The sequence below is a fragment of the Phycomyces blakesleeanus genome (genome assembly GCF_001638985.1).
Source record: "Phycomyces blakesleeanus NRRL 1555(-) unplaced genomic scaffold PHYBLscaffold_39, whole genome shotgun sequence".
Classification (NCBI taxonomy): domain Eukaryota; kingdom Fungi; phylum Mucoromycota; class Mucoromycetes; order Mucorales; family Phycomycetaceae; genus Phycomyces; species Phycomyces blakesleeanus.
The window spans coordinates 338,436-351,098 of NW_017265169.1; the positions used below are offsets into that span (position 1 = coordinate 338,436).

A 12,663-nucleotide genomic window follows, 5' to 3' on the forward strand; every position below is an offset into this window, starting at 1 on the left:
TCGGCATGCTTTTCCGGCAACACCTTTACCGAGGCAAAAACCTTTTTAGAACTCGGATGGCTTGTAACCATCTTCCCTGGTTTCCTTTTTGTATCTAACGTCGTAGTTTCGCTTAGCTTAGCTTAGCTTAGCTTGGCTTGGCTTAGGGGCTGTCTTTGCTTGACCTTGTATACACAAATATAAGATATTGATAAGCGCTGGCTATGGCTATTATGATTCTAGTAATAAATATACCTTTATTTCAAAAGAAAGAGAAAAAATAATAATTCTACAGGTACGCCCTTGTTTGATCAAATTTATTTATTTAAATATAATTTTTTAGGACGGAGCACTGTGTCCGACCTTTCTTATTTATGAATATTAATTACATTATATTTTATTATATTGTATTATATTATATTATATTAGTATTATTAGTATTATTATCTTATACCCTTCTTTGCAAGGGTCTCTATCACTCTTTCTCTTTTGTAACTAACATGCTGAACAAAGGCAAATTAATAGAGAGAGAGAGAGAGAGAAAGAAAAGTGTAGTATAAAGAATGTATAGATATATTCTTGTGAAAAAATTATCACACTTCTTTATTCATTCTAATGACAAATAATTAATCGTGTATTACTGTTGTCTACCTTATTTCTTTTGAAGCTAATACTATAATAATATTGGCTTTCATCTTTTGCCTTTCTCTTTTCTGCTCAAGGGTGCACAGACCTGTGTTGCACGATGGTAATGTATGTATAAAGATATCCAAGTGACATGTCTATATCTATATATATAAATATAAATCAGGAATGATATAAAGACATATCTGTCTGTGTGGGAGTGGAAATTATAAACTACAATTAAATAAATAAATAAATAAATAAATGAAGATGGTTAACAAAGCATGAAAACCAAAACAAGTCCAACGACCAAAATAATCGAAGGCCGCAACCGGCCAGCTACAGCCTCAGTAGGTGTCACCAATGAAGGCTTCGGGCGAAAAACTCTATTCTTGTCCTTATTCGAGCAATCCTCACTCGTTCTATGCGGAGTAGCCTCCAGTGCAAACCCATCAAAATCGCACGTCCCTGTCATTGTTGCATATTCATTGTAAAGCAAACTCAGTTTCTGCTTAGGAGAACACCCAGAGTACACTCCATACAATCCAGCACTTGCATCTCCGCCAATTGCCTCGCAGGATACCAGTCCACACAGCATGTCGATCTGTGCACCAACCACCAGACTGCTGTTTGAATCAATGCCTGTCGTCCGGTCTTCGATATCTGGAATCTTGTCCGAGGCTGTACAGACCACATTCTGCTTGGCACATGTGCATGTCTCATTCAAAGGCGTCGGAGGTAATATAGACGACGCCTTCCACACCTCAGAAAGACCAGGACAATCAACCTGTTCCTGACCAGATTCGGGCGCATCCTGGAGGTGCGTCTTGTGTGGCGATACCCTGGAAAGGGCATCCTTGAGATTGGTGTAGTCTGGCAAGAGAGTAAGGTTCGTTGGATTCTGTTGCACCAGACCATAGTTGTTGTTCTCCTGAGTCCATTCGTACACAACACCACCAGACCAGACGCCTGTCATGGCTGGACTGTAAATCGCTTCCACCTCACCAAACTCACGGGGAGACACAAGATTGCAACCGTACTCGGTTAGAAATACCGGCTTGTTGAATTTGTCAAACTCTCGCGTCCGGTCTGCATAACCCGATTTCTCAAAGGTTGATTTACCACACCATTCATAAAGATTAACCCCAAAAAAGTCAACCTTTATATATATACATATATACATATATATTTAGCAGGAATATTATAACAATCATTTCTTTATTTCTACCTGATCATCTGGATCACCACAGCTAAAGTAATCTCGGATAGCATCACGGATATCACCATCATCATTGTTCGCATAACCAACCGGGATATAGCGCCGAGTATCCCTTAGATAACGTTTGATGTCGCGTACACCAGCTTTCACGTATGCAGATGCAAGCGTATTGGTCTTATCATTGGTCACCTCATTTCCAGCCAAGAAAGCGAATATATTATTATAGTCTCCAAAAGCATCAATAGTCGCCCGGTAGGCCTGTAATAGGCGAACATCATACTCAGGCCTGGCTCGGTTTACAGAAAATTTTGGTGTAGCGATATCTAATAAAATATATATCCCAGCATCTGCAAAAGATTTCATACATTCATCGTGATTATTGGCAGGATCAACCTATATATATATAATAATAAATATAATCAATCCAAAATTTCAAATCTTAATTACAAAACATACCTCATAAACTCGAATTACATTTAGACCAAGGTGTGCCATCAGAGCAGAATCACGCCGGCAAGCCACTGGGTCAGCAAGTGGATCAATCAGTACATGGTTGGTTCGAGGCTGATAGGATACGCCTTTGACAAAGAATTGTTCTTGGGTAACCTTGTCAAAGAATCTTGTGCCCTTGATAATTATTGGGTGAAGGGCATTAACAGACCCTGCCAGAAAAACGAGCACTAAGAAAAATAACTTCATTTAAAAAAGAAAAAAAAAAAGAAAAGAAAGGCAGAAGAAAACAATAGAATGAAATACAACAATCAACAAGTAGTTTATTAGGAATATATTAATTCTCTTTTATAGACTTTTTATAAAAATAATAATAATAATACAATAATTGACAGAGAAATCCAAACACACATATATAAGGATTCTTTAGTAATTATGGATTCTTGATAGTAATGCACAGATTAACTATTTTTTCCCTCCTGGCTTCATATCTATCCACCTTTTTTATGTAGCTTGGCTCTTTATTACTAATCACACCTTATCCAAAAGAAGTAAGTAAGTAAAGTAAGTAAGAAAGAAAGAAAGAAAGAAAACAATTAAAGACATACCAAGGATACCAAGGATACCAAGGATACCAAGGATACAATATATATATATATATATATATATATATAAAAGGCTTTGGAATGTTAAAATAATAATTTACTCTAAACTAAACAAGAAAGTGACTATTTGGTTTCAATGAATAAATAATGCATTTTTATAAAGAAACTCAAAGAAACCCAAAGAATTAAAAATAAAAAATAAAGTGGCAAATACTATTCCTGTTATATATATATATATATATATATTTATTAATCGATCTACACATACTGTAAGGGGGTGTGAAATGATTTGTTTTCCAAGCAAAATATCTAATCAAGTCTACAAATAAGTTCAGTAATAATCATCCAAACCAGAGCTTGGAAATGGTACAGAGAGGGACGAAATTAGTTCTGGCCGTGGATGTGGTAAGAGTGATGTTATGGTGGATGTAGTTTCATACAAAGGATGAACCACTTGAATCTGCTCTAGAGGAGAATTTAATACTTGCTGTGTAGGGTGCATGGGCACAAGTGACAGATCAGGAATAACATGCTGAACAGACACACTAGTAGCCCTTACTTCCTCCTCATATTTCAGTGCTTTCTCATCCTGGTGTTTCTCTTGATTATGATGATGATTACGATGACGCTGGTGCTGAGTATAAGGGATAAAATATTGCTGTTTTGGTTCAGATAATACTGTGCGCATGTCTTGTGTGTGGAGATCAAGGGTCGGATCGTTTTTGTAGTACGGCATTAAATTACCATACACAAACTTAGGTACGCCCATGGGAGCTGTGGTTTCTGGTAAATCATGATGTTCCAAAGATGAATTAATCCCAAGTTCCTTATCCAACGGTGGCGATGCAGCAAACAAAGTACCAGGGCAATAAACAGCTGAAGGTGAGTAAGTAGGCAAAAGCGACTCGATCTGATTAACTAGTCCAACCACATATGAATGGTAGCGCACAGTCGACGCCTTTAAAAGTATCGTAATTTTGTACAGTTGATGCTGACCATAAGCCTGTTGACCTGACGTTGGCTCTAGAAAACCACCATAGATCATCACAGCCATCATGAATGTTTCGAGAGAAAAGTGACACCAAGTCTGGTCGAGCTGAACCCAGCACTCAAGTAGCTCTACCAATGTATTCGCTGCCTGAAGGCACACATCAGATGACACAAGCTTCACTGCAGATGCCTGATATTCTAAATCTGCCCGGGAAAATAACCGATAAAGCTGGCAGCGCTGGTAGTTATATTCGGCATTAAGCTTAATATATGCCTGCTCACCAGATTAACGCGTTTTCCGAACACGTCGACGGACATCTCCACCCTGATAACACAGATGTGGCGGCAGGGCTGCCCCACCAAGCCTTTAGCTCCTTATCGATTTCCAAAACAGATTCCAGAAGCGGTTTTTCTTCGGCAATCTTGTCCATCATTAAACGGTATATGCGAGTGATCTTGTGTCGGTGGATCATAAATTTGACTCGGTACATCGTCTCATCGTCCTCATCTCCTATCAAGCTCGGATAAGCAATCTGTAGCATGCCCTCAGATCGCAATGAGCTAGTACGATCGGTGTAGATCAAACACAAACTTTCGATAAAATATAATGCCCAAATCATCCGGCTGTTTCTTTTCACCTCAAGTGTGGCGTGGTGCTTTGATGGGGAATGCATCTTGAGATCAAGACACATTCTTACTGCCAATCCGAGATATATAGAGCCCTCTGACTCAGTTTGGCTAGGTCTATCGCCTCCTTTTTTCCCACCAGCATAGATAGCCATAACTAACAGACTGTGCATAGTATCGAAGCTGGTCACAATAAACCGAGCTTTTAGGAGCTCCCTAGCTTTTTCAAAGTAAGGCTCACCTACTCTGTTGGGGTCATGGCCCGGAAACAAGTGATGATGAACCGCACCATGATGGACTGACCAGGCCATAATAGCATAAAATAACAGAGGGTCGAGTGCGTTGCTTTGGAAACGTTGAGGGATAGAGTTATCTGGTGTACATGGCAGACACAAAAAACACTTGTCATAAATTTCCACCATATTCTGTACAGCACTATGGTCAAGTTCGTCTGCTGTGATTTCATCTCTAAACTGATTTGTGTGCCCAGACTGATCATGGCCGCGTGATTCCTCCCATGTGCTGGACAGTGGAAAGACTTTGAGATGTGATTTCCACGGCTCCTTTTTGCGCACAAGAGTCGTCGTTCTATCATCATATGAATCTACAATAATTTGATCTTCTTTGGCTTTGGAATTCCCAATCAGACAAGAACTCAATTTGGACATGCCTATAAGCAAGAGAGCATGTAGGTCGGGAAGGCTGATTATATTGGTATCAATCCGGAGTCCTTGGGGAGTAAGTGACAGGGACCATGGTGCCTGACAATCCAATAGATTGTGGCTATATTCTTCCAGGTTTGATAATGATAATGATAATGATGATGGGGTAGTTGAATTAAAATTAGTAAAAGTCTGGGCACTATCTATCTAACTGGCGTTTCGACCGCACATCTCCAAGGTCTCTTTCGATTGACTGGATCTGGGCCTCAAGAACACTCACGGTTTCTCTTAATTTCATGAGATGAAAAACATCAATCCGAGTCGAGGAACCATCATAAGGGCAAGGTGCTTTTACATATGTATGTATATATGTATGTACACACACACACATACACACACACAAGATGTGTGCTGTTCATTTTCTTTTTATAAATAATAATAATGATAACAATAACAATAATAACCATCAAACCAAAAAGTCTTTTTGTATATATATTTCTATAATAAACTTTCGTCAATATTTATTTCCTATCTTATTTACCTTGGGAATTACGGCAACGAGTACATGAAGGATGAGTAAAATCGCACTTGACTATATCTCATTCATTGGACTTGGTTCTCTTGAACATGAGTCAAGATTGACTATATATATCTTTTAACTTTTTGTCTTTTTCATTTGTTTGTTTGTTTCTAATTTATTTACCTTTCTTCTTTCTTAATAAATCATAATCAATTAAGCCAATACACACATATACATGCATACAAATATATAACATGATTAAGATTAGAAACAAAATTAAACAAGGACAAGGATCAAAGATGATCGATTAAAATCTTACCTACATCGCTCACAGGCCATGGTCATCCTAATCTTCTTGCATGTCGTTGATCCCGAGGGTTGGAATGCCCGTTCATCTTGCGACATCTCTTTTGGCTGCAATCCCCGGAATCGTCTCTGTTTTATATATTTATTTAAGATTCAGAAATGCAATGGAAGAAAGTATGCGTTCAAAAGGGAAGGAACCGGGTATTTATACAACGAACAAGGACGTTTGGGTCTCCGTATTCACTTGAACCTCTTCTTCTAAAAATACAATTACAAGAGCATCCACAGCGGTCTTTGTAATTAAAGTATTGAAGTCAAACCAAAAACACACATTTAAGAGCATCCACAGTGGTTTATCTAAATCTGAAGTCGCATCTTTTTTATTGCTCGAATGTTTTAGTGAAATGCCAAATTTAGATATATACTAAATAAATGTCTAAAATTTCTCAAACCATTTATCTAGACAAACCACTGGGGATGAAAAAATCTAAATTTTCTGCCTAAATTTAAATTTTTGGCCAATTTACACAAACGGCTGTGGATGCTCAAAGACGAATTTACGAGTTTACATTTCGCACAATATGAATTTTTGGTCTTGCCATCAGGTGAATTCATTATCCACCTCTGGACAAATTTACTTTCCAAAAAAAAATTATATATATATATATATATCAATTAAAGGACGTTATAAAAGAACGCTTTATAAGATACAAAAATACTTGTTGAGCATTATCCTATTTATTTATATTGTGTATTTAATTCACTGTTCCAAGTACTCGTCGAGCATCTTCCCAAAGAATTGGTTGGGTAGTCTTTAATCTTTCCAGGCATGCATCGGTTATAGATAGGATATCTTCCTGAAGTTCTTCGCTTAAGCTCAGTTGTCGAAGTGTATCCAGGGCTTCATAACACAAAAGAGAGCTAGCAAGAGACTGCCATAGTCTCCTTCTAGTCTCTGCACAAATACTGTGGCGATCTGAAGCTGTTACTGCTATCAGGACAAACCCGATAACTCGACCAATCAAGGTTCCCAGACAGTCATCCTCTTCTTCCTGTTCTTCAACAACCGTCTCTTCTACAACTTCCTCAACTACGACAGCCTTTTTATCCAGACGATTCTTACGCCCTCCTCTTCCGCGCCGCTTGTTCCAATGAGTATCTTTAGGTCTAGTCGGCACAGGTTGTTTCTGGCGCTTTTTCGAGGTTGGTTTGTTGTGGAGTCTTTGCTCGGTCTCTAGCTTGGATTCTTCGGCAAGTTCAACCATAGTTGCAGTAATTGCCCAGACAATCTTGGCTTCTTCTTCCTTAGCCTGGACAGTATTGCCTTGTTCTTCCAACAGTCGCACAAACAAATCAAATACTTCATCTGCCTCGGGCATATCAGAAAGCATAACAAGATCAACCATCCGCAAGGTGAACCCACGACCCTTGGTATTGACTGAATGAAGACCAACCCGCAAAAACTCTTCCATAAGCTGCTTGACACTGGCCGGTGCAAGATCGTAAAGTCCCAGGCATTGGAGAATCCAAGGGGTCGGAACAGAGAATTTGTGGGTGTCAGAATCGATCCAGAGAGATCGCCAGAAATTAACAAGACCTACTGCCTTATTGTCGGGAATACGGACCATTTCTTGCAACATAGAAGCAAGACCAGTGTGCCAGACACTGATGATATCGTGGGTACGGGCCACATCACGACTACCAAAGTTTCTTTCCTTGGTGCCAAGAGGAACAACAGGTGTGCCAAAATACCATTCATAATGATCGGGATCAGTCAGCAACTGGGCCAATAGCTGAGAAGCCACGTTTGGCTGGCTTTCGTCCATAATTGATGTGGTTGCGTAAGTTGAGGTTGGAACAAATACTGCTTCAGCTGCTTCTGTTAACAAGCTTGCTAGAAAATGATTTTTGAACCATGCCCTGGACATTTCGGATTTCATCTTGGTGTCGTTCATGTGGCGCTGTAGATAAGCCAGTAAAAGGTCTATGAAGGCCTTGGGTTTGGTCTTTAGTAGGGTGTCGACAAGACGGCGAGTGCCCAGCTGGGACGCCTGTCCAAAATAATCCACAAATACACCGACAAGGTCAGGATCATCATTTAAGCCTAGAAGTAACCCAAGTGAATCTGTCGTGAGATTCTCAAGACAGGCCGGAACAACCCAGGAAGACAGTGCACGTTGTCGGGCTTGTTTGAGGGTCACGACCAGATAGTCGCCAAACAGGTTTTGAGATGTAGCCAGACGAGTGTGTTCCCGCGCCATCCAGCCAACGTACCATTCCACAATCCCTGCAGACGCAGTCCGGATACAGTCCTCGACGCAGGTGTGGGTGTATTGTTTGTTGGATAATGTTAAATGTTCCAAAACAGAACAGCAGCCACGTGTGATATCTTTCTCGCCCGCCTGAAATGCTAACAGGTCCACCTTTGCTCCAGTCTTGATCTCATAGCCTGTTCTAGGTCCCATCTCCTCTGCAGAGCTAAAAAGTTGGATGATAGCGTAATAAGGCGCGGTTCGGATATTGTATTTCGAGCTCTGTAATTGCTCGACCAAACTGTTCAAAATGATCGTTCGATGACATTCGAAAGGGTCACGGATCACCCATTCGGCCAAAACAAGGTCTAACATTGTCTTTCGTTCGGTAGGATAATAAACACGGACTGCATCTTTCAAATACATTTCGAATTCGTACGGCAACAAGCTCCCGACAAGTCCTACCCAGCTTTGTGTTCCTTTACGTACAATCGCAGCCCGTTCGGTTGGATCGCTTGGTTGGGGTTCTAAAAGATTCTTGATAAGTGGATTCTTGTTCCTTTTCTTGGTTTTTATTGTGTTGGTGTATTGAAAAGTGAAATATGCTTGGGCGAGGTGAGGAAAGGCGATTTCTTGTCGGCATTTGTTTTCCAGCCAGATCATCACCAGTGTCAGTTCACTGGCTGTGAACGGTGCTCGTTTCAGGGAGGTCTCCAGCTGCTGATCCACAGTATCTTTCATGTAACTCGTGTCTGCTTTGGCTAGAACATTAAAGATTACTTGTAATGATTGCTGCATAGCCTCAGAGTGTTGCATAGAGGCCTCGAGGGTGTTTAGCCAGACGGTGGCAAAGTCTGTTTGATGGCCATTGAGTTCGTCCACCGACCAGAGGCTCATCAACATGTGAAGCATAATAACTGGGGATTGGGATTTCATAAACTGTAATAATGCCTCTGCCCATCGACCAAGCTCAGCGGAATGTTTGTCTGCTGAGGCTAATACAAGACCGTACAAGTAAATGAGGATCATAGGGTCGGGGTTAGTGTAGAGACGCTGCCAGGTATGTGTGGAGAGATGAGCAGAAAAGCAAATCAACCAGACAAAACCATGGAGTTTGATGATGCCCATAATACATGTTCGTAGTGAATCTTGAATAGTGGATTTGTGTAGTTTCTGGCTCTCACTCTCAATGGATAAAAGAAGTTGAATGTAGACATCAAAGAACGCGTATGATTGTTCGAGTGTGGAAGGATATACAAAGGTTGCCTGAGTAATGTTTTCTAAGGTTGTCTGGCTATTATTGGTTTTGAGGATACGACACAGGTCATTATAGTCCAGGCTGGCGTTGCCCTGGTTGAGTAAACTATATACATCCATTAGGAAAGGGATAATGACAGACAATGAAGAACACCCATCGTCGTGTAAAATAAAATAAAATAAAATACTAAAAATAATAAAAAATAATAATAATTCTGGGCAATAACTAGCGGCTTTGAATGAATTAGTTAGTGGATAAAGAAAGGGAGAGTCACGCTGGATTAAAACAAATCAAAAGCAAAAAAAAAAAAAAAAAAAGAGGAAAAAGATAGAGATTTATTTGTACTATAACAAGTTTTTATAGATATATAATTACTTAAATTATGAAGCTTTGTATTCTGTGTGCCAAACAACGAGCAGTTCTTAAAAGACCAAAGACCGGCCAACAGATCTGCCAAGCATGCTTTTATCATGTTTTTGAAACCGAGATTCATCACACAATTGTCGACGCCAAACTGTTTCGACGGGGTGAACGAGTAGCGATTGGTGCTAGTGGTGGAAAGGATTCCACGGTGCTTGCTCATGTGATGAAACAGTTGAATGAACAATACGATTATGGCCTGGATCTGTTTTTACTGTCTGTTGATGAGGGAATCACAGGATATCGTGATGATTCTCTTGAGACAGTCAAACGTAATCAGCAGCAATATGAACTCCCACTGAAAATTGTGTCTTATGGAGACTTGTATGGCTGGACTATGGATGATATTGTGCGAGAAGTTGGGCTAAAGAATAACTGTACTTACTGCGGAGTGTTCCGACGTCAGGCCTTGGATAGAGGTGCAGTAATGCTGGGTGTAGATCATATTGTGACAGGACACAATGCAGATGATATTGCAGAAACCGTATTGATGAACAGTAAGTATTTGTGTGTGTGTGTGTGTGTGTGTGTGTATGTATGTATAAATATACTTATATATAACATTAATGCGTGCGTGTAGTCTTTAGAGGAGATATCGCTCGATTGGGAAGATGTACAGAGATTGTAACTCAGGGAGAGAGTTCGATCCGAAGATCAAAGCCATTCAAGTACACATATGAAAAAGAAATTGTGATGTATGCATACTTTAAGAAGCTTGATTATTTTTCGACCGAATGTATATACTCGCCAAATGCATACCGAGGTTATGCACGTACTTTTCTCAAAGACCTTGAATCTGTCAGACCCAGTGCGATTGTCGGTATGTTTTTTGTTTTGTTTATTATTTTGGGGTGTGTGTATTCTATTGAGGGGAATAGACTTATAGACCTACCAAGAATTGTTTAGATATCATTCATTCTGGAGAGGCATTTGAGATCAAGTCAACTGTCAAGATGCCGAGTCAAAAGACATGTGAGAGATGCGGGTACATGTCTTCAAATGACACCTGCAAGGCGTGCGTTCTTCTCGAAGGTCTTAACCGAGGACTTCCTCAACTTGGAATTGGAAAAGAATCTAGAGTGGTAAGTTTTTGTTATTGAGTTATTGAGTGTGTGTGTGCGTTTTGTATAGTGAAAACAAGTCATCTCATCCAAAATGTTGATATATAAATAAAAACGATCGAATCTACAGAGAAAACAGATAGCAGAATCTGAACAAAAAGAGCTTCCAACCGTTGTGCAGCACTTTTCACAGATCCAGAGAGATGCAGACGCACCGGATATAATCCAACCACGCGATCCTTCGACTGTCTATACTCCTCCTCCACGTATGCCTACAGGTGTACTCGATCCACCCACCAAAAAGACACTTGATTGGTGAATGCACTCAATATTTTGTTTTACAACTATATCAACACATACAATCTACACATACATTTACACATGCATTTACATCTACCTCTCTCTATATATATGTGTGTGTGTGTATGTATGTATGTAATTTATATCTTGCGTCTTTAAACAGTAAAAAGTGCACAGGTGTACAGGTGTACAGGTGTACAGGTGTACAGATATACAAATTTACAGATGTGCATATTACAGATATTCTATATTTGACCAAATTCAATCGTAATTAACATGTCATTGAATTTATTTACCATTTTGAGCTCTTTCTTTATTATTATTATTATTATCCTTCTTCTTCTTCTTCTTCCTCTTGTGTGGGATGGCAATATAGCCCCATATGAAGATTTGAACCACAGCATTTGCACAGCAGTCCCATTAACCTCTCCTCCTCCCCTTCTCTCCTCTCTTTCCTATCCCCCCCCCCCTTCCTTTTTTTTCTTTTTATTTTAAATATATTAATATTAAATATTCTTATATTATTATATATACATATACATACACATACATATATTAATATTATATATTCTGTATATTTTGTAATATTCTTTACAGACGATGCCAGACCTCTTATCTCTTCTGGCCATCGGAATGCCATCTCAAAATGTTGAATCAAGAACCTTTATCTCCCCTAGTATTCCTACAGAATCTGCCATTCGATTTCGAGACCGTAGCAACAGCACACCTGGCCCTCGTGCGGCTCGTTCAAGGTGCCGACCCCAGTCTCTCTATGCACCAAAACTGCCTTCAGCAGACTCGATTTCCAGCATTTCTCCTAGCCCGCTTGTGCGCTCCTTGTCTGTCAGCAAGAGTGAAGACACTGTGAGCCAGCGCTCGTCAAATCCAGCTTATTTTACACTTTCATCTCCTTCTGCCACAATAGCCACCCAGCATGCCCAGGTTCTCACCAGCACTCTTCCTGACAATAACAAGAAGAAAAGGAGGCCTATGAGTGTAGCATTGGCTCTCCCCGCCACTGGGCATAATTTATCTTTTGATCAGATTTATGATTCTGCTGTTGTTTCTTCGTCTTCTTTTAGCCCCTTGTCAGGCCAAAAGAGACCATTAGAAGAATCCCTAAAGGCAAGACTCAAGAAAAGACAAGAACAAGAAGAACAAGAAAAAGGAAAAGGAAAAGGAAAAGGAAATGAAGAGAAAAAGGAAAAAAATAACAATGAAGATGAGAATGAAAATAAAGACAAAGAAGAAGAACAAAAAGTAGAAGAAGAAGTAGAAGATGAAGAAGAAGAAGTAGAACAAGATGAAGATGAAAAAGGAGGTGGTTCTGGTGACGGTTCTGGCGATGAAGAGAAAACAGAAAAGAATAGCAATCACAGCAATAGATCTA

At 39.8% G+C, this 12,663-nt stretch overlaps 3 protein-coding genes across 3 annotated transcripts; 1 reads left to right on the forward strand and 2 right to left on the reverse strand.

Annotated features, from left to right (window-relative positions):
• Positions 1-877: 877 nt before the first annotated feature.
• On the reverse strand, positions 878-2,521 carry PHYBLDRAFT_175622 (carbohydrate-binding module family 43 protein; the record flags this gene model as incomplete). The annotated part of the gene is made up of 3 exons (XM_018437529.1): positions 878-1,762; positions 1,832-2,215; positions 2,279-2,521. 3 exons carry the CDS (start codon positions 2,519-2,521, stop codon positions 878-880), a joined length of 1,512 nt encoding a protein of 503 aa, XP_018284139.1.
• A 4,097-nt stretch (positions 2,522-6,618) lies between these two features.
• Positions 6,619-9,631, reverse strand: PHYBLDRAFT_189429 (hypothetical protein). Its single transcript, XM_018439661.1, has one exon. It carries the CDS (start codon positions 9,609-9,611, stop codon positions 6,738-6,740), a length of 2,874 nt encoding a protein of 957 aa, XP_018284140.1. The 5' UTR covers positions 9,612-9,631; the 3' UTR covers positions 6,619-6,737.
• Positions 9,632-9,874: 243 nt separating this feature from the next.
• On the forward strand, positions 9,875-11,012 carry PHYBLDRAFT_119512 (hypothetical protein; the record flags this gene model as incomplete). Its single annotated transcript, XM_018428687.1, has 3 exons — positions 9,875-10,409; positions 10,493-10,732; positions 10,819-11,012. 3 exons carry the CDS (start codon positions 9,875-9,877, stop codon positions 11,010-11,012), a joined length of 969 nt encoding a protein of 322 aa, XP_018284141.1.
• Between the last annotated feature and the right edge of the window lie 1,651 nt (positions 11,013-12,663).

Coding starts and splice junctions, on each gene's coding strand:
- PHYBLDRAFT_189429 (XM_018439661.1), bottom strand. CDS start 9,611: ATGGATGTATATAGTTTACTCAACCAGGGCAACGCCAGCCTGGACTAT.